Source organism: Armigeres subalbatus, chromosome 3 (assembly GCF_024139115.2).
Source record: "Armigeres subalbatus isolate Guangzhou_Male chromosome 3, GZ_Asu_2, whole genome shotgun sequence".
In the NCBI taxonomy this organism is placed as follows: domain Eukaryota; kingdom Metazoa; phylum Arthropoda; class Insecta; order Diptera; family Culicidae; genus Armigeres; species Armigeres subalbatus.
In genome coordinates this window covers 409,231,202-409,258,718 of record NC_085141.1, presented here as the reverse complement: position 1 = coordinate 409,258,718, position 27,517 = coordinate 409,231,202, and the positions used below count along the sequence as shown (strand labels likewise).

Below are 27,517 nucleotides of genomic sequence, written 5' to 3'. Positions count from 1 at the left end.
TCATAAGACAAACTTATGAAATTCATTCTCGGTCTAATAACTCACAGTTCATAAGAAAATCGTATAAAGTGTATAAGTAATTCTTATAGCAAAAAAACATAAGATATTTTTATGATTATCTCTAGTTTTCTTGGTTGAGTGTGGAGTTCTTTTTACGCATTTTCAAATTCTATTTGCGATCCATGAAAAGCGTAAAGAATTATACTCCCCCGCCAATATCTAAAAGTACGCATAATTTGACGTATAGACGCAATATTCTCAAAAGATTAAAAAATTCTCCTAATGAGTATTCCAGTATTGCGTGTAGGGTCGATGCGGCAGCGTAAGCTTCACGGAACTTGAAAGAGATGGCGCTGTACCTATTTGATGTTTTATTTTTCGCGTTTGTTCGCTTTACTGCGAGTTTGCGAACGAAAGGAACTGATCGAATTTTTTTGTGGTTATACAAAGAAAATTAAATTTGAAAATTAGGATACTTTTCGGCACCTATTCCTTCGTAAAATATAAGCAAAACAATTCCTGAAACCTAGTGGAAATGAAGCATCATTAGCAAACCACAGAAAGTCAGGTAAGATGTGACAATTCCGTCCGGCAAATGAGACGTCCGCGCTCGGCTTTCTCACACGCAACGTCAATGTGGAAAAACATAAATGCATCAGTCGTGCAAATATGACGGAAACTCCCGGCCTTCTGCACTGTTTGGTTTTCTTGCACCGTTCCGTGAGATTATTGAATCTGGATTGCTGCATTGTTGATTGATAATAATTGCATCCCGATTTGATAACCTGTTTTGTTATTGTAGTTGACGTACATTTGACGTTCGGCACGAGGACCAGCAGATTCGATCGCGGAGCATCAAAAGCATCATCGGACGGATCATTCTGATTTCGGAAGTTCATTGTAATCCAGAAGTTTTAAAATCAAATGGAGACGGCTGGTGAAGTTGTAGGGTTGGCCAATGAGTTAGCTCGAGCGGTTAAAATTACCATGGATCCGGCTGCATCCCAACAGGCTCGAATGGACGCATATGTGGCTTGCGAAAGGTTTGTGCTTTAAACAATAAAGTGCTGTCCAATGAGCAGCTCGAAGTAGTTTCCGTCCTGCTTGTTCTTTTTTGTCAACAAATAGGTACGAGCAGGACAGGCAGAAACTTCGAGCTACTTCAAGCTCTCATTGGACAGCACTTATATCTCATGGGTATGTTTCACTGATGCATGATTTAGGGCCGTTTTCTTCACCTCCGCTTAACTCTTAAGCGGTGCTTACCCATACGTTTAAACCTGGTTTAAGCACTAAGCGGAGGTGAAGAAATTGGCCCTTAGGGTCGATTTCTTCACCTCCGCTTAGGGCTTAAACCAGGTTTAAGCGTATGGGTAAGCACCGCTTAAGAGTTAAGCGGAGGTGAAGAAATCGGCCCTTAATCAGATTACAATCTGTATCACTTGAAAAAGTGTATCTTGATGTCAGAACCAGAAAAAATAAATCTAATAATTCTTATTTGTAATTTTATTTGTAACTGCGCATTTTACCGCTGAGATAAGAAATGCCCCTCAATGGTATGATACGATAATCTTTCTTTTGGGGAATTGCAAGCAACGTTACATATACGATCTCTTAAACCATACTATAATCTAGTTTGAATACATTTTTCTAACAGTGAACAAGCCTAATGATTATCCTTTCTTTATCACAGATTCAAAGAGGTATCACCACTATGCGCACAGGCAGGATTATTCTTGGTCACAGGCAACTATCCGGCTACGGTTCGCCACTTCGGTCTGCAACTGATGGAGCACACGGTTAAGTTCAACTGGAATAGCATTTCACAACAGGAGAAAATATTCATCAAAGAGAATGCGATGCGACTTCTGTGTGATGGTGTGGCGGAAGCACAAGATCAGAGTGTTTCCCACATCAAGGATGGGCTTGCAAGGATCATCGTGGAAATGGTGAAGCGTGAATGGCCCCAGCAGTGGACCACGTTGTTGGCAGAACTTAGTGAAGCGTGCTCGAAAGGAGCCGCTCAAACGGAGTTGGTACTTTTGGTATTTCTGCGATTAGTGGAAGATGTAGCTCTCCTACAGACAATCGAAAGTAACCAGCGTCGTAAGGACATCTACCAAGCATTAACATCGAATATGGCAGAAATATTTGATTTCTTCTTGAGGCTGATCGAACTGCACGTAGGGGAGTTCCGGAACGCAACCGTCATTGGAGACAAACACAAGGCCTTAGGACATAGCCGCGTGGTTCAGGTCGCTTTGTTGACGCTCACCGGTTTCGTCGAGTGGATTTCGATTCAGCATATCATGGCGGCCAATGGAAGACTATTGCAAATTCTATGCGTACTACTGATTGACGAGGAATTCCAACAACCAGCAGCGGATTGTTTACTCCATGTAGTGAATCGTAAAGGGCAGGTCAAAGATCGTAAGCCGTTGCTGATTTTGTTTGACGAAGTCCCCGTTGGACATTACTACAGAGCAGCGCTGCAAACCGAGAGGATGGGAACAGAATCCTATTATCTTTTTCTGAAAAAGCTTGCCCAGGTTTTGATGGGTCTGGCTACTCAGCTGGGCATTTTCTGGGGTAAAGAGGACTGTCAAATTTCAAGGCCAAGCCTAGCAACATTCCTAGAGACGGTGTTCATATTCTCCCGACATTCAAGTTTTACTTTGTCCCATTATGCCTCCCTGATTTGGGCAGGGTTACTGAAACATGAACAAATATCTCGTGAACCTCTGGTGATGGAATACATTCCTAAGTTAATCGAAGTATTCGGACCGAAAGTCATCAAAATTGGCTACCCTTCATCTCGCCCGACGGAGATCACCATGAATCCCGAGACCTTCATCAGCCTTGACTATGACGACGAAGAGGAATGGCTGATTTTCTTTGCCCGATGCCGAACAGACTTCCTTGAAATATTCAGACAAGGCACGTTAATGGCCCCACTTGTAACATTCTCTTACTGCGAGCAGTGGCTCAACGCAAGACTACAGAAGGCATTTACCGAAGTCAACACTACCTGCAGCATCATCGATCCAGTGTACATGGAATGGGATGCATTAGTTGGCGTGTTGGATAGTGTTCTTTCCCGTATCTTAATGGTCACTGAACGACCCTCAGTTGCATCAGGACTCCGATTGTTAGAAGAATGTTTGAAGGTGGAATCATCTGACCCGTTAATCTTCTCAATTCTGCTTTCCTGCATTTCATCGCTTTTCGTGTTTCTTAGCATGTCTTCGTGTCAGATCACCGCCGCTAATTGTGTAGCCATGTCTGGAGTTCAACTGCTCCCCAGAGTTCTGGACAAGATATTCGCGGCACTAGTATTTCAACTGCCAGGAGCAACGCGCATCAATCAATCTATTGCCGTTAAGAACCTCCGTCGACATGCGGCGTCTCTCATGGTCAAGATCGCCCACAAATATCCTCTCCTACTTCTTCCGATCTTCGATCAGATAAACACCAGCGTTCAAAATCTCATCCGCCAGCCAGAACTACTCAGCAACGTAGAACAAATCACTCTCCTGGAAGCTCTACTCTTAATCTCCAACCACTTTTGTGACTATGAACGCCAAAGCAACTTTGTCACGGAAATTACACGTGAAGGAGTTAATCTCTGGTTGCACATGGCTCCTGTAGTTAAAAACGCCCACACCTTCATCGACTTTGTGGGATTGAACAAGCTCCCCGTTGAACCAAACTCCGGTGTACAAGATCCGTGCAACGTTAGCCGTGGTCAAATTGTTTACGCCCTCAATCTCATCTTGGGAATCATCAAACGCTGTTCTTGGCCGGACGATCCGGATCGATGCTCTCGTGGAGGTTTTGTAGTTGCCCTGACTGAATCCGGGAATCCTATTTGTAGAAACCCGGCCACATCGCATGTGGTTCCTCTGTTGCCACACATTCTCGCCTTGATGCGAGTACTCAACGAAATATGGAAGCCGGACGCGCTAGCTGCGATAAATCCTCACTTCAAAGGTGCCAACGGAATGCAAGAGCATGAAAAGAAACAACTTCTCGGTGTCACCTTGGTCCACCAGGATCCGCTAGATCCGACGGCGAAGAAACCCTCGACGGCATTCGACCGCATGCAGATATTTCTCTCGTTGATATTCGAGCATTGCTATCACATGATGGGATCGGCAGGTAGGTTAATACAATCCGATTTTGCAGCAAAGGTAATCCATAAATCTGCCAATTGCTCTGTTGGTAGTTAAATGAAAATCAAATGATTGGCTAAATCTATTTTGCAAAAATTATTCCCAAAACAATAACAAGGGTTTGACTGTTATACCATGCATATTTTTAGGACCTTCGCTTGGACGAGATCTTTACGCCCTGCCTGGCATTGCGGAAGCTCTTATTGGTAGCATTTTTGCATCGTTGGAAAACGTCCCGGACTTTCGTTTGCGAACAATCATACGGGTTTTCTTCAAACCGTTTGTCTATTCGTGCGCTCCAGTTTTCCATGAAACGGTCCTACTGCCGATATTTGCCCATATCGCACCATTCAGTGAGTTTATTCTTCTTTACCGAATCGACAAAATTAACAACAATTTCTTATGCAGTGCTTTCAAGACTGACGGCTCGCTGGCAGTACATCACAGCGCTGTACGAGTCGGGCGAGCTGGGGGAGGATGTCAACGACACTCAAGAGGTGCTTGAAGACATGCTAAACCGAACGCTAACCCGGGAATACATCGATGTGCTGAAGGTGGCATTGGTGGGCAGCACGGTTGATCCTATGACACCCAACGCGACCAGTGAAGCATCCATGGATCAAGATGATCAGAGCATGGATGGCCCACCGCAGGCACTAACAAGAGCGGCTCAAACTGCCATGACGTCGGATGTAATCAGCGATTTGGGTGGAAAGCTGCTCCGCAATCAGTACACGTGTACGCCGATCGTGATGACCGTTCTGAGGTGAGTGTTGTGGGTAAATGGGGAAGGGAGTCATAAGCATTGATAATAAGATTGATATTATGTTCAGCTTGGTAGCGTGTCCATTATATAAATTATCATACAGTTACGAATATGAATGATTTGTCTATCGGCTTTATAGAGCAGTTCTACTCAAAGTATGAGGGAGTAGATAATCGAAAGTTAAGTAGGGGGAATGACGGCTTTGGCAGGTTTTGTTCTATTATTGGCAGGGGGGTTTTTTATGACTGACAAGGCTCAAATTTGGCCTGAACATTCTTTGCATATCAAAGAATATTGTGGCCAAATTTCATAAAATTTGGTCGACAAAAACCCCCCTGCCAATAATAGAATAAAACCTGCCAAAGCCGTCTTTCCCCCTAATTGAAAATCAACATATTGAAAGTCGTTTGCTAGGGCGCGAACTAGTTTGAAGCGATGGAGTACGAAAGGGAGGCATGAAGACCATCTATTGAACAGCACAACAATCGAAGCGTGAAGCGCGGTGGTTTCCATACCACTAATCAAGCCGTCCACAACCAGGACGTTAGGCAAGAAGATTCACGCTTCGATTGTTGTGCTGTTCAATAGATGGACGTCATGGCTCCTTTTCACACTCTATCGTTTCATACTTGTTCGCGCCCTAGCGAACGACTTTCAATCTGTTGATTTTCAATTATCTTTCGATTAGGTATCTACTCCCTCATACTTTGAGTAGAACTGACCGATAAAGCCGATAAATCATTCATTACACATTCACGGTCGTCAAATCTGTTTCAGTTACGAATAGGGTTACGAATGGTATTTCCGACAGGATCCCTTTCCCGACACAGGCTATAAACCAAAGATAAACGCAACAGCCCCTCCCGTAACTCTGGCGAAGGGTCCTAACGTAGAAAGATGTTCCGTCTCCTATCCAGGCACTGCAATTTTTGCTACTGCTCGCCTGTACAACTTTCCGCCGGCTCGAACTACAATTTGACGGACTCTACCATCATTCCCCGGATCTTCCATTATTCCCCGGACCCAGCTTCTTCTATTCGCCTTATCTGCCATATACACCAGAGAACCTACGTGTACTAAACTTTGCTCTTCTCTCCATTTGCTCTTAAGTTTATCGTTGGCAAATACTCTTTCACCCAGCGTTTCCACAGCTTATCAGCAAGCACTTGAGACCTCTCGTATTGGTTTCGCAACGCTACAGCTTCGTTCCCTTGGGGTAGCCTTCCGTCTCTTTCGCACGATGGATATCCAAGCAGAAAATGGTTCGGAGTTAATGCTCTGAGTCCATGTATTCCTTCGACACTTCGAATGTCAAAGGTCTTGAATTCATAATTCCTTCTGCTTCAGCCAACACGGTCTCCAGAACCTCATCCGACAGTGAACGACCGTCTTGTAACTCGTACTCGTTCACCGACCGGACCAATCTTTCCCACACTCCCCCATGTGTGGGGCTGCGGGAGGATTGAAAGTCCACCTCGTTCTCGCGTTCGTGAAATTTTCACTGCACTCTTCCTCAATCTTCTCCAACTCCTTACTCGCTCCAACGAAGTTAGTGCCATTGTCCGAGAAAACTCTAGTGGACTCCCTCGTCGACACACAAACCTTCGAATTGCCATTAGATAGGATGTCGTAGAAAGACTTCTAACAACCTCTAAATGAACTGCCTTGGTCGTGAAACAAACAAGTGAACAAAACCACCCACCGCTTTTCGCTGCGCCGACCGACTGTGACTGTAATCGGACCGAAATACTCCACACCCGGTGTCACACCAGGAACGGTGTCACCCTCTGCCCTGGTAGTGGTGCCATCTTTGGCACGGCTGGATGGCATTTGTACACCTTACACCATACGCAGTTTCGCATTACCTTCAACACCTCAACTCTAATCTTTGCCGATTGTCAACTGCCGATGATAATGCTCGATCATTCGTGATGTTATCAAGTGTCCCCAGGCAGAATTATGGGAAACCGCATCTCAAATAGAAGAAACTCGGCTTGAGCTGTTCGACCATCTACACGAACTATTTTTTTTTTTCCTTTATTCAAGAGAATTTCAGCCCTGGACTGGTTCTTCTCTGTGGAGAAAGAAGAGGGCATTTTAATCCCCCCTGGGCAATACTAGCAAGTAAGAGTTTACAATATTAACTATAATGAAATTCAAATAACAATAGAAATGGTCATGAGATGATCGAGGTGAGTTCACGTGGGTCCTTGTTGGGCGTTGTCTTCTCTCGTTGCCTATAAACTTCTGCACATGGTGAAAACTTTGATTAGATGCTCTGGTATAATCCAGTATATTTCAGGAAATTTATCAGCCGGGCTATATTATCAGGATCGTTGTTGAGTGCGGTCCGTATGCTACTTGGTATATCGTGGAGGACTCGTGCCGCTTCATATTGTGGACAGTTGATAATGAAATGTTCAACCGAATTTTGCGTGCAGCAAGTGGGACAGATTTTGCGAAAAGGTCCTGTGGACCCCATGTTATGGGAAATTTTTGTATGCCCAGTTCTCAGCCTGGAGATGATTTTTTGCTCGGAGTGTTTCTTTGGGTCTTCCCAGCGAGAGATATCATTTTTGATTTTCCGTAGAAAATGGGATTGCTGATTATGCCAATTTAGTGACCATGAATTTCTAATAGTGACTGATATCCATTTTTTCAAATCCTGGCTGGGGACATCCTTGGTTAGTAGATTTGAACGTCTACCAAAAGCTGCTAGATGGTCGGCTTCTTCATTGCCGCGAATCCCACAGTGCCCTGGTATCCAAAGGAAGACGGTATCAGAAGGTGCTTGTAGTTGGATCTCCTGAATCCACGGGTGGCGTGCTACGTCGGAAGATAGCGCTGAAATGGCGCTGGCGGAGTCTGTCAGTACGACAATCGGATTTGGTGATGGTGTAGTGCAAGCAAAGAGGATTGCAGCAACTTCTGCCGAGAAAATTGAGCATGCCTCTGGGAGACGGAAGAAATGACTTGTTACTGCATCGGTGACTCCTATCCCTACCTTGTCGCCAGATTTGGAACCATCTGTGTATCGAAGCGTAAAATTGCGGAACTTGGTACCAAGTAGTTCTACAACACACTTAGATAGCGCATGAGATTTCGTTCCTGCTCGAAATTGGTTTTTGATTGACATGTCGAAGTTCAGTTTTGGCGAATTCCAACTTCTGGTTCCATTCCAATGAATTTCAGCCACCGGGGGGAGCACCTTGTTGGCATGATTTTCGAGGAGTCGATTCGCCTCATCAAGGAGAAAAACTCCACCCCTACATGGTTCCGTTTTCTCGATAAAGCTAGTAGCTCGTTTGCAGATGGTATCAACGATGAGTAGCTTGAAGGGCAACCTCCCACTTTCTACGCATGTAGCATCAGAAGGTGTCGAAGGCAACAGGCCGGAGATAATCCTAATTGCTTGATGATATACGGGTGCGAGTGCTGTTGTCAAAGCGTCAGTTGATAGACAGGTTAGTTCAATACCGTAGAGTAATCTGCTATTGATGATTGCTTCGGATACTCGTAACCGTACATCGCGGTTGCTCATTTGATGACGTTTTGATAAGGTGCGTAAGAGATTCAAACATGGTTTACAATTTTGTTTTACTTGCTTGAAATGATCTTGGAATGTAAGACGGCGATCCAGATAGACACCCAGTACTCGAATCGATTTTTTCAAAGGGATTGTTTGTCTATTGACGCATACCGTTGAACGCATGGGACGATGAGATGAACTGCAAATGTGCATTATAGCACTTTTATCGGTGGCGATATCGAAACCTTCTTCGTTTGCCCATTTGGCAACAGCGTTCACAGCGGCTTGGAGCTTGCGCCGCAAAGCTTTCTCAGTTGAACCCACAGCTATGAGCATGATGTCATCTGCATATACGAAGATGTATATTTCTTTCGGAAGGTTAACGAAGATTCCATTAATTGCCACCAGAAAGATCGTGACGGCAATGACAGAGCCCTGTGGGACCCCAGTATCCTCAGCAAAACATTTCGAGCGGTGGTTGCCAACACAAACTTGGAAGGTTCTTTTACGGAGGAAGTTTCGTAGGAAGTGGAGAATGTGTCCTGATAGACCCCATTTCCTGAGCTGCTGTATAACACCGGGTGTCCAAGCTCGATTGTAAGCTTTCGCCAGGTCCAATGTAGCAAGCTCGATGTGTTGATCCTCGGATTTGGCATCATGAAGAACTTGACTAAGAGTTGCAAAATACGTACCCGTTCCGTGGCCGGAGCGAAAGGCGTGCTGCCTGTGGTCGAGATACCCATTAGATTCGAGAAAGTGGATGAGCCGACGATTTACCATTCTCTCCATAACTTTGCTGATGCAGCATGTCAATGATATCGGTCGAAAGCTTTTAGGTGTTCTTGAAGACAGTCCATGTTTCGGGATAGGGATTACAAGGCTGTGGTTCCAGTTTTGTGGTAGGGAATTGTCGGACCATTCCTTGTTTAACAGTCGTAATAGAGTCGCCTTTCCATTGGGAGTGAGATGCTTCAGGGTTGGGTAGCCTATTTCGTCTGGTCCGGCAGATTTGCCTTTGCACCTGGATAGCGCCATTTCTAGCTCATTTAAACGAAACGGTTCGTTAATTGGCAGGCACGTTGTATCGGTCGGGATGAGCATTTTGTCCAAATCATCTATGGTGGCATTTTTCCGATGGATGAAAACATCGCTATATGTATCGAAGGATGAGAGAGATGAGAAGTACAGACCAAGCTCATCAGCTATGATGGCAGGGTCGTGGGTGAGTACACCTTCAAGGTGGATTGCCATACCGCGAGCTTTACGTTTCCCACTGAGAGCATTAACCCTTCCCCATAGCTCTGTCGTCGATTGATTGCTGTTTATTCCATCTAGGAAATTCTCCCAGCTGCGATCTTTAGCATCCCGTATAATTTGTCGGCATTCGTTTCGTTTTAGTTTGTATAAATCGACTGCATTTCTTTTGTTAGGGTGATCAGCAGGTAGACGCTTTGCTGCACGTAGGGCTTTTCTCCTAGCTTTAGTTGCTTGTTTGGTTACCGGTGACCACCATACCAGGGCCCTGCGCCCTGGTTTTGGACTGGTGATCGGAATCGTTGTGGTTGCTGCTTGTCGAATAGTCTGTATGAAATCGGAAATACTGCTTTGTTCGGTTGTGTTAAGACTTTCATCTATAATAGTCTGGAAAGATGCCCAATCTGCTTGCTCATACAGCCATCGTGGGCGACGTGTGGTTTCTGGTATTTGTTCCTGGAGTGATATTGTGATTGGATGATGGTCGCTTCCGAGTGGGTCGTCACCGACACGCCAGAGCAGCCGATTTACGATACCAGAGCTTGCTAGTGATACGTCGACTGCAGATTCACGATGGCCACTAGTGAAGGTTATGGAACCGTCATTGAGTGGTACCAAATCTAGTGCTTCGGCGGTCTCTGCTAATGTGATTCCTCTCGCATTCGAATCCCGTCGGATCGTTGTCGAGAACATTTTTTACCGGATTACTGGTCCAAATTCTAGCTACGTGCCCGGCCCACCGCAGTGTTCCTATTTTCGCGGTGTGAACGATGGATTGTTCTTCCAACAGCTCACGCAACTCATGGTCCATTCCTCCACATACCGACCGCCATAGATACTACGCAGCATTTTCCTTTCGGAAACTCCCAGTGCGCGTTGGTCCTCCATCGTCCAGTTCTCGTGTCCGTATAGAACTACCGGTCTAATAAGCGTTTTGTAGATAGTCAGTTTAGTAGATCGGAGCGTTTTGCGTCCAAAGTACGTACGATTTCCTGCCAAGATGCGTCTCCGAATTTCTCTGCTGGTATCGTTATCGGAGGTCACCAGTGAGCCCAAGTACACGAATTCTTCAACCACCTCGATTTCGTCACCAAAAATACAAACTCGTGGTGGTCGGCTTACGTTGTCCTTTCTTGAGCCTCTTCCTATCATCTACTTCGTCTCCAACGTGTTGATGACTAGTCTAATCCGTTTAGCTTCGCTTTTCAGTCTGATGTGCGCTTCTTCCATCCTCTCAAAGCTAAGTGCCATAATATCAATGTCGTCGGCGAAACCAAATGACCGAACGGACTTCGTGAAAATCTCTGCCCTTCGTATTACTTCCTCCAAAGCGATGTTGAATAGCAGACACGAAAGACCACCACCTTGCCGTAACCCCCTGCGCGTTTCAAAGGGACTCGAGAATGCCCCTGAAACTCGAACTACGCACATCACATGATCCATCGTCGCCAAGATCGTCGCCTTGATCAACCGTATCAGCTTATCCGGAAATCCGTTTTCGTGCATTTGCTGTCATAGCTGGTCCCGATCGATTGTATTATATGCGGCTTTGAAGTCGATAAATAGATGATGTGTGGGCACGTTGTATTCGCGGCATTTCTTCAATACCTGACGTATGGCGAACAGCTGGTCTGTAGTAGAGCGTTCACCCATAAATCCCGCCTGGTACTGCCCCACGAACTCTCTTGCAATTGGTGTTAGTCGGCGGCATAAAATTTGGGAGAGTACCTTGTAGGCGGCGTTCAGCTAAGTGATTGCGCGGTAGTTGCTACAATCCAGCTTATCGCCCTTTTTGTAGATGGGACACACGACACCTTCCATCCACTCCTGCGGCAGAACCTCGTCCTCCCAAACCTTGGTAATCACCCAGTGCAACGCTCTAGCCAGTGCCTCACCACCGTGTTTAAACAGCTCTCCTACTAGTTGATCAACTCCAGGGGCTTTGTTGTTTTTCAGCCGGTCGATCTCCTCCTGGATTTCCTGGAGATTCGGAACCGGAAGTCGCATGTCCTGCGCGAGTGCTCCTAGATTCATTTCCATACCACCACCGTTGTCTGCCATATCGCCCTTCATGTGCACTTCGTAGTGCTGCCGCCACCTTTGGATCACCTCACGCTTGTTTGTAAGAAGATTCCCGTTTATGTCCTTACACATATCGGGCTGTGGCACGTGGCCCTTACGTGAACGGTTCAACTTCTCATAGAACTTTCGTGCGTTATTAGCGCGGTACAGTTCCTCCGTCTCTTCACGGTCTCGATCTTCCTGCTGGCGCCGGATAATCAAGTTTTGTCTGTTCCGCGCCTGTCGCCCTCGTGCGGTGTTGCAGCAATCTCGCCCATTCTGCTGCATTCTTCTCCTCAACTAACTGCTCACATTCGCCGTCATACCAGTCGTTTCTCTGATCCGGAGCCACCGTGCCTAGTGCAGCGGTTGCGGTGCTTCCAATGGCGGATCGAATATCTCTCCAGCCATCTTCAAAAGACGCTGCGCCTAGCTGCTCTTCCGTTGGAAGTGCCATTTCCAGTTTCCAGTAATCTTGGGCTAGTCTACCATCTTGTAGCCGCCCAATGCATAGCCGCGGCGGACGACTCCGACGCGTGTTGTACACCGTCGAGAGTTTTGAGCGCAGACATACTGCAATGAGGTAGTGGTCGGATTCAATATTTGCACTGCGGTAAGTGCGTACGTTCGTGATGTCGGAGAAGAATTTACCGTCGATTAGAACGTGGTCGATTTGGTTTTCCGTTACTTGATTAGGTGATTTTCAAGTGGCCTTGTGGCCTGACCGATAAAGCCGATAGACAAATCATTCGTTACGGTCGTCAAATCTGTTTCAGTTAGTGTTACGGATGGTATTTCCGACAGGATCTCATTCCCGACACAGGCTATAAACCAAAGATAAACGCAACAGCCCCTCCCGTAACTTTGGTGAAGGGCCCTCAAACGTAGAAAGATTTTCCGTCTTCTATCTCAGGTTAAGTACTTAATTCGTCTTAGACGGTGTTACGGTTAGTTTTATGTTGTTCGAATAGTTGTAAATATTCGATCGAGTCGGTATCATTTGTGCTATTTTGTGTATGTTTTATTTGTTGATTCAGTGTCTGGACCCAAGATGAAAGCCTGAAAGTAGGCAATAAAATGTTTAGTTGTGATTTCTCCCAAGTTTGTTCCAGACACAGACATCGAATCGTTGATGCCTAATTGCATTAATTGATTCGAGGTGCCCAAATAGGATAAGAATCCTGTACCAAGGCTCAGCTATGAATACAGCAAACTAATTGCTGTAAACAAAAAGCGCAATACGCAATAAAAATATACATGCGGGATAGGACTGATGGACCAAAATCTCATATGAAACCTCGACATTTCCCGTAGTGGGCACCACCAAATAGCCGTCTCTCTCAGGGCACCAGGAGAGAACGTGCATTATTTTAATTTGTTATTTGTTTTACGTTGTTTGAGTATCTTTATGTTTGTATAACATAAATTTGTTACACTGTCGCCCACAGTGAAGCAAGGCTCGATTCGGTTGGTTCGTGTGTGATTCATTTGATTTTTCGCGAGAATCATTTGCAATCCATTTAAATGTAGGATCAACAGAGTTAGTTTAGTGTAGTAAAGAATCTGATTATAGGACAATTTGCCAAGACTCGTTGGCGTTCAGACAACTTTTGGTAGGATTCGCTACCGTTATTGAGGTTTAGAATAGATTTAGTTTTTTGAGATTTGTGGCTTAGGTTAAGTTTCCAGTCTGTTAGTCCTCTAGTCAGATTTTTCGTCACTAGCTGACTTAAGAATTTTTCATGAATCGGTTCTTCGATTCATGAAAAATTCTGTGCTGTTGGATAAGGTTGTGTTACGGTTGGGTTTATTAAGTTCGAATAGTTGTAAATATTCGATCGAGTCTATATCGTTTGTGCTATATTGTGTCTTTTTATTTTGTTGGTTCTGTGTCTGGACTCCAAAGAGAAGCCTAAAAATAGGCAATAAAATGTTTAGTTGTGATTTGTCCCAAGTTTGTTCCAGACACAGACATCGAATCGTTGATGCCAAATGGCATTAATTGATTCGGGGTGCCCAAATAGGATAAGAATCCTGTACAAAGGCTCAGCTATGAATACAGCAAACTGTTTGCTGTAGACAAAATGCGCAATACGCAATAAAAATATATTTGCGGGATTTGGCTGATGGACCAAAATCTCATATGAAACCTCGTCATTTCCCGTAGTGGGCACCACCTAGCCGTCTCTCTCAGGGCACCAGGAGAGAACGTGCATTATTTTAATTTGTTATTTGTTTCATGTTGTTTGAGTATCTTTATGTTTGTATAACATAAATTTGTTACACTGTCGCCCACAGTGAAGCAAGGCTCGATTCGGTTGGTTCGTGTGTGATTCATTTGATTTTTCGCGAGAATCATTTGCAATCCATTTAAATGTAGGATCAACAGAGTTAGTTTAGTGTAGTAAAGAATCTGATTATAGGACAATTTGCCAAGACTCGTTGGCGTTCAGACAACTTTTGGTAGGATTCGCTACCGTTATTGAGGTTTAGAATAGATTTAGTTTTTTGAGATTTGTGGCTTAGGTTAAGTTTCCAGTCTGTTAGTCCTCTAGTCAGATTTTTCGTCACTAGCTGACTTAAGAATTTTTCATGAATCGGTTCTTCGATTCATGAAAAATTCTGTGCTGTTGGATAAGGTTGTGTTACGGTTGGGTTTATTAAGTTCAAATAGTTGTAAATATTCGATCGAGTCTATATCGTTTGTGCTATATTGTGTCTTTTTATTTTGTTGGTTCTGTGTCTGGACTCCAAAGAGAAGCCTGAAAATAGGTAATAAAATGTTTAGTTGTGATTTGTCCCAAGTTTGTTCCAGACACAGACATCGAATCGTTGATGCCAAATGGCATTAATTGATTCGGGGTGCCCAAATAGGATAAGAATCCTGTACAAAGGCTCAGCTATGAATACAGCAAACTGTTTGCTGTAGACAAAATGCGCAATACGCAATAAAAGTATATTTGCGGGATTTGACTGATGGACCAAAATCTCATATGAAACCTCGTCATTTCCCGTAGTGGGCACCACCAAGCCGTCTCTCTCAAGGCACCCGGAGGGAACGTGCATTATTTTAATTTGTTAATTGTTACATGTTGATTGTAACGTGGGGCTTGTTACAACGGTTGAATACATTCCACTAAAAGAGCTATATATATTTTTCTGATAATTAGCATTGTTTATGTTGATATTTACCGTTGAAAGTGCCTCTCGGATGAAAATCGGATTCAGTCCTGTGTGATAAATCACTTTACTCATTTGAAACATGTTCAGATTTCAGATAATTTATCAATTTGTAAAATGTGCATAAATATTCAATGACTAATATTCAACTGAATATTGACTGTCCAGAGCCGACTATGAATGTGTCGAAAATGAACTGACAAATGAAGAAAAATTTACTTCACCAAAAAATTTCGATTATTTTACACTCTGCTCCAGAACCTCATTCGACAGTGAACGACCGTCTTGTAACTCGTACTCGTTCACCGACCGGACCAATCTTTCCCACACTCCCCCCTGTGTGGGGCTGCGGGAGGATTGAAATTCCACCTCGTTCTCGCGTTCGTAAAATTTTCACTGCACTCTTCCTCAATCTTCTCCAACTCCTTACTCGCTCCAACGAAGTTAGTGCCATTTTCCGACAAAAACTAGTGAACTCCCTCGTCGACACTCAAACCTTCGAATTGCCATTAGACAGGATGTCGTAAAAAGACTTCTAACAACCTCTAAATGAACTGCCCTGGTCACCGCTTTTAGCTGCGCCGACCGACTGTGACTATAGTCGGACCGAAATACTCTACACCCGTGTATGTGAAGGGTCGCAGAAACAGTGTCACCCTCTGCACTGGTAGTGGTGCCATCTTTGGCACAGCGCTCTAGCCAGTGCCTCACCAACAGCTCTCCTGGTAGTTGGTCAACTCCAGTGGCTTTGTTGTTTTTCAGCCTGCCGATCTCCTCCTCTCCTTCGAGTTCACATAGTGTAGGTATTTATGCAGCGCTATTCTGAAAAAAAAAATCCGGAGACGCCAGTATCGCGGTTTTCAGAGCCATCTTCAAACCTTTCGCCACTGATGATAGCTCGTCATTAGAGATGTGCATACCTGTGAAGGTTAGTCTGTCTTCATCTTCACACGGTGTAGGCGGCCAAGTTGTAGAACCATGCGCGGAATGAGACCGTACACGATGATCTTCGCTGTTACGAATCGATGAGCATTGCCCAAAGGATCAATGTCAGCTTCTCGGCAGAACAACCTGAAGTATTTTTTTTGTTAAATATTTTGGCTGTGCATATGCACAGCACATGTTTCGAAATTGACAAATTGATATGAAATTTGCGAAAAAGAATCCATGTGTCTTGGAGGGACTCACTCTAGATAGGCGTGATAACCCCTACACAACAAACCGCCTTCTCGCAGGAATAGTCGACATGGGTGTTGAAATTTAAACGGTCGTCGATCATCACTCCTAGATGTCTCAAAGCCCGCACAGACGGTATGTCGTGCTCTCGATAATCTGCATTCGCTGTATGATTCGGCAGTTGCTGACCAGCATCACTTCTGTTTTGTGGTGAGCAAGCTGCAGCTTGTCTCCATTCATCTGCGTCGGTCGTCTCCACCACCAGCATTTCTACCTCTTCCAGCGACTCTCGGGTTATCGTTAGAACGACATCATCCGCGAATCCGCAGATCTTCACGCCTTTGGGCAACTTCAGCTTTAGCACTCCGTTGTACATAACGTTCCACAGTATTGGGCCAAGCATGGAGCCTTGCGAAGCACCCGCCGTATCCCTAATCGACTTCTGCCCTGAATTCGTATCGTAGACCAGAATTCGGTTTTCGAAGTAGCTCTTAAGGATTCTACACAAATAGTCAGGAACCCGCATTCCATGGCGATGGCCTCCCGGCAGGCACTGTTGAATGCGTTTTTTAATGTCAATTGTTACTACGGCGCAGAACCGATTGACACCGATCAACGACCGTCTTAATTGCATCCACCGTCGATCTGCCTTTTCGGAATCCAAACTGCTTCTCCGACAAGCCGATCTCGCCCTTCGTGAACTGCGTCAGCCTATTAAGGATAATCCTTTCCAGAAGCTTCCCATTTGTATCCAGCAGGCATATGGGCCTATACGAAGCTGGACTCCCCAACGTTTTTCCTGGTGTCGGCAGTAACACCAGTTTCTGAATCTTCCACATATTCGGAAAGTAGCCATCTACTAGGCATTTCTGCAGCACCATCCTGAACAAATCTGGAAACGCCAGTATCCCAGTTTTTAGAGCCACGTTTGGAATTCCATCCTGACCCGGAGCTTTCTTCATCTTCAGACCTTTCGCCACTGATGACAGCTCGTCGTTGGAGACTTGCATACCTGAAATGGTGACTCGGTCTTCATCTTCGTACAGTGTAGGCGGCCACATTGTAGAATCATGCTGCAGGAAAAGACCGTCCACGATGATCTTCAGCTTGTCCGGACATATCTCCGCTGGCGTCACTGGACCCCTGATCTTCGTTATTACGACACGATAAGCATTGTACCAAGGATCAGCGTCAGCTTCTTGGCACAACTGCTTGAAGCAGTTGGATTTGCTAACTTTGATCTCCCGTTTGAAAGCCGCTCTAGCTTCCCGGAAAACTATATTACGCTCTTCTCTTACCGTTTCAGATTTTGCCCACTGAAAACGTCTCCAGGCCCTGATACAGGCAGCACGAAGTTTGGCAAGAGATACGTTCCACCAGTAATTTGGGCGTCGGCTCCAGTTTCCTTGGCATGGACGCATCGCAAGCTCTCGCTAACGTTTCCGTCATTTCATCTGCTTCCAGATTTGTTGCGCCGCTGTCAACTCGAAGTGGTTCGATGAATGGTTCCTTGTCACTTTCGTCTTCCATCTTCGCCCGATAGTCCTTATCCCTCTCCGAGTCGTCGATAGCCGAGTTCCAACACTATACCTAATCGCTTGGTGATCGCTATGAGTGTAGTCCTCACAAACTCTCCAGCTCATGTTTCTCACCAGCGACGTTCTACAAAACGTCACGTCAATGATGGACTCCCTGCTTCCCCATTCCGCTGCCCAAGAATTGAAGTCGCCACCGATGATTACGGGTTTTTGGCCGATCACCTTCTCCGTGAGTGCATCCAGCATCCAGTTATGCTGCTCTAAAGTCCACCTTAGGGGTGCGTAGCAGCTACACACGAAGATTCCGTTGATTTTGGCGACAACAAAACCTTCGCTAGAACTGTCTACCATATCTTGAATAGGGAATTCGCCCATCACTTGGATAGCCGCAATCCCCAATGAATCCGCCACCCAGTTGCCGTTATTTGAAAGGATTCGATAAGGCTCAGCAATAATTGCCACGTAGCACATTGCTTCTGTTGTCGACTGCCATAACAGTTGCAGTGCGGTGTCGCAATGATTGTGATTTAACTGGATGATCGCCATTAATCCCGCCATCGCCTTCTTGTAGGCAGAGCATATGAAGGCACCCGTCATATGGTCGTTTCCGTCCTCCGGTTTGCAGAGCAGGCATCTTGGTTGCTTCGTACAGTCCCTAGCAATGTGTCCTTCTTCGCCACATTTTCTACATAGACTGGATCTGTCCGGACCTTTGCAGTTTCGCGCCTTGTGTCCAAACGCCATGCATTTGAAGCATCGCTCCATCCCTTTGGGGACCCGCAGAGTGAGTCTCAACGGGCACACCGACCATCTGACTTCCGCCTTGCCCACCTCCACTATTTTGTTGGCAGCGACTGCTGGTAATCGTATCGCTGCTAGTGCACCACCGTACGCTTTCCTCAGCCGGATCGTCATCTGCGTCAGCATACATTGCGAGACTGTTGCCTCCCTCAGTTCGTCTTCCGACGTAATCTCGTCTCTTACGTTTGCAGTGTCCATGGAATTGCCAACAAGCTCCCGAAAGGCCGAGCTTTTGATCGTAGGATCTTTCTTCTACTCGAACAACAATTTTCCCTTCTGGGTACGCCTAGTCCTCACTTCTTTCTCACCCAAGTCCTTGAGCTCCGGTTTTTCTCTCACTTTCCTTAGGATTGCTGCATACGTCGTCCTATCGCTTGCTTCGATGATCAAGGCGTTGCCGTTGACCCTCTCCCGAGGAGATCGACGTTTTTTTCTTTCTTCTTCTGTTCCTCGTTTTCAAAAGGGAGGTTGGTAACGGAAGGGTTAAAAGGGCCCCCTATTCGGGCAGTTATCTCTACCTGTTGAAGATAGTCGCCTCTTGTGCTATGTAAGCAGTGAGGTCCATGCAAGGGTTGACTCCGGTGCCTTATAGCATCGTGTTCAGAGCCGCATCGGCGTAAATCGCAAACCTACTAACCGGTAAAGGTGACAGGTTTTAAACGTTACCGGAGGCCTGCCAGGTTGTTCACCGGGACGGAGGCAGTCGAACCATTATTCTGCATGCCATTTCTAAAAGGTGTCACCCTTTTTTACTCAGGAAACATAATAGCTCGACTGTCAGCCCATATACACCTAATCCTATCCATAAGCCGAGAATGTCCAATGTCGTTTGCCGTGACCAGTATACCATAATCAGGATCTCACTGGAATTAATCCTGATGTGCCGGTTGGCACTAATGCTGAGCTTGTGTGCTTTGAGCGGCGCACGGTCGCTTTGATAGGGCCTACTTACGGACTCATGCAGCTTTTTATAGAGGTTTATCAGTGCTCGTGCTCGCCCACCACGTCCTAGGCAGGCCCCCTAACTCGCAGTGGCCCTGGGGAGGGGTCGTTAGGCCCTGTGTGTGTTGTGGTACAGTGGGGCGTCATGGTCATTTTTTTCAAATCAATGGTTTCTCGAACAACTGTGCAGAATTTGGGACCGATTGGTTGTTTTCTCGCTTTCCGCATCGTGTTCAAAGTTTGTTTGTAAATTAATATGGGAAAAATGTATATTTTTGCATTTTGACTTCTAGTTCATCGTAAACCAAGTGGCACATTGCGTTAAAGTATAACCCAAAAGATGCCGAAAACTTTGCTGAAGATTGTACGTTGCTGGTACGTCCACGAAAAAAGTTATAACACTGCGAAGATTGTTTGCTCAAACCATATGAAAAAAATCATAAGGGTTGTGTACAAGACACGACCGCCCGACGTAAACTACGTAAAACAGTTTAGTGAAATGAAGAATCTAGTGCCAGTGCAAGAATACATATTTGCAGCAGCTCTACAATACGCGCTCGTTATTCTGCTACGAACGGCAACGTAATTCTGCTACGACGTCGTACTTTGAACAAATTCGTCTCGCCTCAATCTTCCTATGTTTAAAATGGTGTCCATGAGAAGAATCGATTTTCCCAATAATGCATATTTCGAATCACGATCACACGACCCACGCCATAGGCTGGAATAACAAAACCAAATAAGAATCTTGAAAGAATTAAACTTGACTGCCACTGAAGCCATCCATGCGAATACATATTTATAGCATCTCTCTTCGACGCGCGCTCGTGATTCTGCTACGGACGACAGGCAACTTTATGGCGTCTCCAAGCGGTTAATTTGCACTTTGAAAAAGATTCGTCTCGCCTTAATCTTCCTTTGTATAGAATGGAGGCCCTGAGAAGAACCGATTTTTTCCAATATCCCATATGTATTTGGAATAAAATTTGCGATGTCATAAAACCTCGATTAATCGATTAGTAACTAATCGATTACTCTCGATTCTTGTCGATTATTGAACCGATTAATCGTTGGGAAGTAATCGATTTAAAAATTAATCGATTATCACAACAAGTAATCAATTAATCGAAGTAATCGATTAATTTGCGACATCTCTACCGATGCTGGGACCGCTCTCCGCGATATTTCAAATGAAATGCCACACGCGCGGGAGAAAGCAGTTTTCTTATAATCAATGAAGATGGCTCATTAGTCCCGCCTCTTTGTTGTCCGGTATGACTGCAAATATTGTGTACCCGTCACACACTTACTAAAGGGGCGTGACTACAGGTTTAACTTTATTGATTACAAGAAAGCAGCTTTTCCGCGCGCGCGAGCCATTTCGTTCGAGATGTCGCGAAAAGCAGATCGTAGTCCCACCATCGGCTTCGGCGGAGCTGCTACCGGAAATTTTATTCTCATCGATGGTGCGGTCCATGCGGTCGTTCGCGCTCAGATTAAATTTTCTTGTCTGGAGTACTAACGATTGGCTACCATCAGAGAAAGTAGCTCTTAAGTCACAACTTGAGGCGAGATGAATTTTGTTCAAAGTAAAACTCAATTGCTTGGTGATGGCAGATTGTTTTCCATCGGTAGCAGAATCACAAGCGCGCGTTATAAAAAGACGCTGCCGATAATTATTCGCGTGGATAGCAGTAACAGTCAAGTGATATTTCCCATCAAGATTATAATCCTAGTAAGAAGCCTGCTACTTGTTTAAGGTTTTATTTCCTTCCATGCGAATACATATTTGCAGCTTCTTCTTCCGACGCGCGCTCGGACCGGCAGTAATGCTATGATTCCGCTACCGATACCAAACAATTATGCTTTGTTCTATGAATAAACTTCGTCTTATATCAACTTTCTCAATCACTTATCAATCACTGAATCATTGTTCAAAATTAAATCCACAGCAAGAAGAGTATTTAGTGCTAGACAAACATCATATAATTGAGCTCAGAATCACGCTAGAATATTTCACTGAAAAATTTTCTAGTTCCTAGCGTTTGCACTATAGACAAATTATTTCAAATTAACCTTCCTCCCAAACATAATGGTGGTTCTGAAAAGATCCGATTCATTCCCAATTATGTGCCTCACCAACAACAACTACTGGACTGCGCGACAGCCATCTGATGATTGGGCTCTACGCACGCCGTTAATTGCCAGATCCAAAAATGCTGCTTGTAACACGGATGTAAAGATGTACTGCTGTTGCCACGACCACCACCACTATCGAGCGAAAAATTTCATCCGCACCACCACAGCCGTTGTCGCTAGGACCGCATCTGAACGCCTTGGTCCGCTTTCCATGAAATCCAGAATGAAAATGACGCGCGCACGCGAAACACGAGGCTTTTATACACAGGAAAAACGAAGCAGTGGATCAAAAGGCCCGTACCTTACTGCAATCTGATGTCCGTGTTGGGGATTTATGAACGGGATTGATTTTTTGATTTTTCACCCGGTTTGGAAAGAAATAACATTTTCAATAGTTTGCCGTTGATAATGAATAGTTTTAATACAATTAACAAATTGGTGGAAAGTATCCGAATCTATTAATAACAAAATCTCGAAAATCCGTCGAAAGATAAAGTCGCCATTACCTTTTAATATCTTACATGATTTCGTGACGGTCCCCAATTTGGAAATTTTCATTTTGCACCCTGTATCCGAGGCTTCCCCTTAGACGTAGTTAACGTCAAAATGCGCGAACAAAGAACACGTCCGTACGTGCTGCTGTCTCGAACTGGAATGGGCCACGCGCGCGCGGGAGAGCAGTTTTCTTATAATCAATAAAGATGGCTCATTAGTCCCGCCTCTTTGTTATCCGGTATGACTGCAAATATTGTGTAACCGTCACACACCCCCCAAAGGGGCGTGGCTACAGGTTCAACTTTATTGATTACAAGAAAGCAGCTCTTCCGCGCGCGCGTGGTACCACCTTCGGCATCGGCGGAGCTCCTACCGGAAATTTTATCCCGGCGATGGTGTGGGTCGCGCGGTCGTCGTCATTAACATTAGCAGGGCTCAGTTTAAATTTTCTTGTATGATGTAGGAGGAATGACGGCTTTGGCAGGTTTTGTTCTATTATTGTCAGGGGGGTTTTTGTTGACCAAATTTTATGAAATTTGGCCACAATATTCTTTGATATGATATGATATTTGATATGAAGTACTAACGTACTACTGACAGTACTAACATCTTGGGAGCGTCCACAAATTACGTAACGCTTAGAGGGGTGGTTGGTTGGGCGAAGTGTGACGACCCATACATAATTTTAGATGCTTCATACCAAAAGTGTGACATAGGGAGGAGGGAGGTTAAAAATGCCCAATTTTTACGTTACGTAATTAAAGGATCTTCCCTTAAGGTAACTCGGAGAGGCACTACACACCGTGTTATTTTTCCCATCTTTTGTCTCTTTCTAGCATTGTCACCTCGTAACTTTGGAGCGGCGTATTTCGGTTTTCTGTTGTTTGATGTAACTGTAAATGTGGCAACATGTAGATTGGGAGTAAACACGCGCCGGTGATACTTTTCAAATTTACTTTTGTTGTAGAAAAAAATAAGCATTCAATGATAATCAATAGTATCAATAGAATTGGCAAATTGCTGAAGGGTTTCGAATCGATTGATAAGCAAATGTCGAAAATCCATCGAAAGATAAAGACGCTACTAGCGTTTGAAATCTATCCTAATTTTTGTGACAGTCTCGAATTTGGAAATTTCCGTTTTAAACCCTGTATCTGAGTCTTCCCCTTAGACGAAGTTTACGTCAAAAAATCTGTAGCAAATATCAATACTGACGCCATACAATTTTTTTCAGTCATAATGCGAATCAATTGTTTGCATGGTCTCCTTCCGATACTTGCTTGGGATTCAACTACCGACGTTAGCGTTGCGCTTTGAATAAAGTTCATCTCGGAACCGATTTCTTTTTCAATCAACAGGAAAAATACAAAATTAGTCTCGCAATTTCATGTTGTGCCGACAACATCCAAATCGTTGCAAACGCCACATTAGTGAATAAATTGCTGTAGCAATCTTCCGATGACAGCCTATGCTCGGACCGGCACTAATGCTATGATTCCGCTACCGATGCCAAACAATTATGCTTTGTTCTAAGAAGAAAGTTCATCTAATATTAACATTCTCAATCACTAAAATCATACAACTCCGAATTACGCTAGAAAATTTCAACGAAGAATTTTCCAGTTCCTAACGGTTGCACTTTAGGAAAATTATTTCAACTTAACCTTCCTCCCAAATATAATGATGGCCCTGAAAAGAACCGATCAATTGCCACTTATGTGCCTTATCAGCAGCCACTGGGCTGCGCGACCGCCGTCGATTGCCAGATCCGCCGAAGATGGGACACGGATGAAAATGATGTGCTGCTGCTTCCACGACCGCCACCACCACCGACCGAAAAAAATTCATCCGCACCACCACACCGCTGAGACAGCCGTTGTCACTGGGACCGCTTCTGGACGCCATGGTCCGCTCGCCGTGACATCCAGAATGAAAATGACGCGCGCACGCGAAACACGGGGCTTTTTATACACAGGGAAAACGAAGCAGTGGATCAGAAGGCCCGTACCTTACTGCAATCTGATGTCCGTGTTGGGGATTTATAAACGGAATTGAATTTTGCACCCGGTTTGCAAAGAAACAACATTTTCAATAGTTTAACATTGATAATCAATAGTATCAATAGAATTGGCAAATTGCTGGAGAGTTTCTGAATCGATTGATAAGCAAATGTCGAAAATCCATCGAAAGATAAAGACGCTATTAGCGTTTGAAATCTATCCTAATTTCGTGACGGTCTCGAATTTGGAAATTTCGGATTTACACCCTGTATCTGAGTCTTCCCCAAGGGGTGGGACGCTGGGCACAATGTGCCTAGCACACTTTTTTACCATGCATTGGAACACTGTTCGCTAACAATGAACAATCAATTCACAGTTTGTGACACACTTTGGCACACTTTAGACATTGACATTTGCAGAATGTCAGAAATCGGCAACCTTGCCAACTGTTGTCATTCTTTTCCCGCTTTTCCCAAACATGCAAAGTAAACACCGTTGATAAAATATTTTTGTTTCTGGACTGGACAGCTTTGTTATTTTATTGCGAATCGTTTGTTTTTAAGCAAACAGGGATGCAAGTGTCAATTTATTTAGACTAACTTACGTAAATTAAAACCAGATATCGAAACACAGAAACTATGAATAAGGATCTACTTGTTGGTGGTTTAAGTTTGCATGGGTCTGAGGATTCGATGGGGTAACGAGAAAGTCTTTGCCTACCATGAAGGAAAGATCGTTTTGGGGGTTTGTTGTTGAATGGTTCAAGTGCAAAGACAACAAAAATCACTAGCCACCGTATGCTCAAGTGGAAAGCGATTTGCATCTTATTTATCTTCTCCTTTCTCTGGAATCTCTTGTCAAGTTTTACTTCTATGTACCATATTTAAAAATGAATGAACAGAGAAGTTAGCCCATTTGCCGAGTTTCACTAGCGATGGAAGTGGAGTTACAATACAGAAACAAAGTGTGAGGATTATGCCAGCCGTTGCCGAATGCAACCAGCACCAGCAGCCGGGATGTTTTGTAAAAAAATGGGTCCGTTCAGACGGTGCGACGAGGCGCTTGCTTAATCTTTTGCGACACTACAGTTCATGACAAGGTAAACTAATATCCAAGACACAATTTTGAAGCGTTTTTCGAAAGAAATTAATATTTTCACCGCTTTCATTCCGGGTAACTGGTGAAAATTTGATCTTCGTCTATTTTGTTTCGTTTGACAGAAGTTTATTGTTTATACTAGAACAGTGCTGCCAAACATTTTACCAGTAATTTTTCAAGCACAAAACGTGGCACGTTGTGGCACACCATGGCACAAATATTTGAACGAACATTATTTGAATTGTGCTCAGCGACCCTCCCCTTGGTCTTCCCCTTAGACGTAGTTTACGTCAAAAAATCGTTTATTCTGCCAAACTACATGGACCACTGAAAGTGTTTTTCTTTCAAAATTATTGATCTTTGGAGCTAATGCGAGTTATTCGGAATCATTTTACAAATCCTGACAAGAAGGAAAAAGGGTTATGCCCTTCAACATCCATATATGCTATCCGGTAGTGCTGGCAGAAACACTGATTTCTTGCATGTGGTTTAAACAATCAACTTTGAAAGAGCTATAACATTTTTTGTAGACGTTCCAGCTACGTACCTCCTTCAGCAAAGTCTTTCGGCATCTTTCAGACTTTATGCTAACGTATTGAGTCACGTGATTGACGATAACTTAAAGTCGCTAAAAGCAAAAATGTAAAAAAAAAAGTACGGTTGATTTAAAACAAGATGCGGAAAGCGGGGACGCAACCAATCGAGCCAATATTATGCATTGTTAATTAAAACTGTTCTTGTCAAGCTTTTGTAATGTAAAATTGAATCGACAATAATCGTGAAAAACCTGCTTCTTTTTCCATTTATTTTGCGTGCAGTATCATCACTTGGAACGACAGCAACTGTAGCTTGAAGGCAGTATATTTGAGCGGCCCTATTATTCGGTTTCTCGCTTCGGAACAACTAATCACCGACACGTTGGCATCGAACATCATAATTGCAGTACTGCAAGGACTTCAACTTCATGGCCAGCACGAGGCAAATCAGGTAACTATTGGCTCTCCCCTAACTGTTCACTCAATGTTATTCATTAGTAATGCCTTTCTCTAATGCCAGGCCGCTCTCAACACCCTTGGCGTGACAGCGTACGAAATCCTACGGCCTAAGTTTCCCAACATCCTGGAAGTTATGCAGCAGATTCCTAACATCAGTGCGGCCGATATCCAGAAGCTCGACGAGAAAATCTCCCTGTCGGCAAGCACCAAGGGTAACAAGATCGACAAAGCCAAAAAGGATCTGTTCAAGAAAATCACCTCGCATATTGCTGGACGAAGCGTAGGCCAGCAGGGCAAGAAAGAGGTTCGAATTTTGAACCTGCCGCCGATTGTAGCACCAACTGGGCGTAGCTCGTACAATAACGTAACTGATGGTGCACAGGACACAGGCTTAGCACATCTTTTCGCCAGTCGAAGTTAGTGCGACGGAAGCTGAACTTCTTTCCCACTGAGCAACCTTTAATTACTAACCCTCAAACACTACACTAAAACCTATCAAATAGGCACAGCACTGTTGTTTACATTTTAATGCTTAAAAGGTAATTGTTAGTCATCACTTCATCCCTGCATTTAATCAACTGCCCGTGCAAGGGTAGAGAGCGGGTCCTTTCCTCCCATCAATCAGTTGCCCTGTTTTGTTAATAATTAGTCATATGAAGCGCCCCATTGTATGGTTTCCATTAGGCAAGCATTTTCCTAAATTTTAATGTTTAGTTAGTATTTATTAGATTTTTGTTCCATTTGTTAAGCTTAGCTAGCTGGTTGAAAGAACCAGGAAAAGCGCTCCCTAGCCCTCCTGTACGTTAATCGCGAATCAAATTATCAATAAGCATTACACTACCTTTAATGTGTTGTACAGCAAACGCGTGGAATGGTCCTATGGGTTAGACTTGAATGTGCATGTACTAGTGTGAGTGCGAAAACTGAGATAAATGCGCGGGCATCACTTTTGAGATGGGCATTGAAGGTCAGACCACTGATTTTTTGAAAGCCGGATACAGTTAAGGTACCCCTGGAACAAGACATAAAATGAATGGCGCATCTGAAGACCGGGAAATCATTTTCAAAATGTAGAAATTCATGAACTGTCGGATTAAAAATTTAATAATAATCGACTTATTATTATCAAATGTTTAATTTTGTTTGTTTTGTAAGAAGATATCACTTGACCGTTGATGCCTAAATCAACGGTTATCCATTTTCAGAAAAATATATTAAGCTCTTTTAGAGGAATGTATTCAACCGTCTAAGACGAATTAAGTACTCTTTATTTAATTCCACCAATTATTTTCGATATCTTTGCAGATACGTATTTCGACCACAACTGTGTGGTCGTCTTCAGTGTCTCGTACTTGACTCGACTTGTCGAGT

At 44.2% G+C, this 27,517-nt stretch overlaps 1 protein-coding gene across 1 annotated transcript; it reads left to right on the top strand.

Annotated features, from left to right (window-relative positions):
• The first annotated feature begins 389 nt into the window (after positions 1 to 389).
• LOC134227126 (exportin-5) lies at positions 390 to 27,276 on the top strand. Its single transcript, XM_062708410.1, has 7 exons — positions 390 to 568; positions 803 to 1,043; positions 1,694 to 4,158; positions 4,322 to 4,525; positions 4,581 to 4,938; positions 25,970 to 26,138; positions 26,208 to 27,276. The coding sequence occupies exons 2-7, from the start codon at positions 925 to 927 to the stop codon at positions 26,565 to 26,567; spliced, it is 3,675 nt and encodes a 1,224-aa protein (XP_062564394.1). The 5' UTR covers positions 390 to 568; positions 803 to 924; the 3' UTR covers positions 26,568 to 27,276.
• Positions 27,277 to 27,517: the final 241 nt, after the last annotated feature.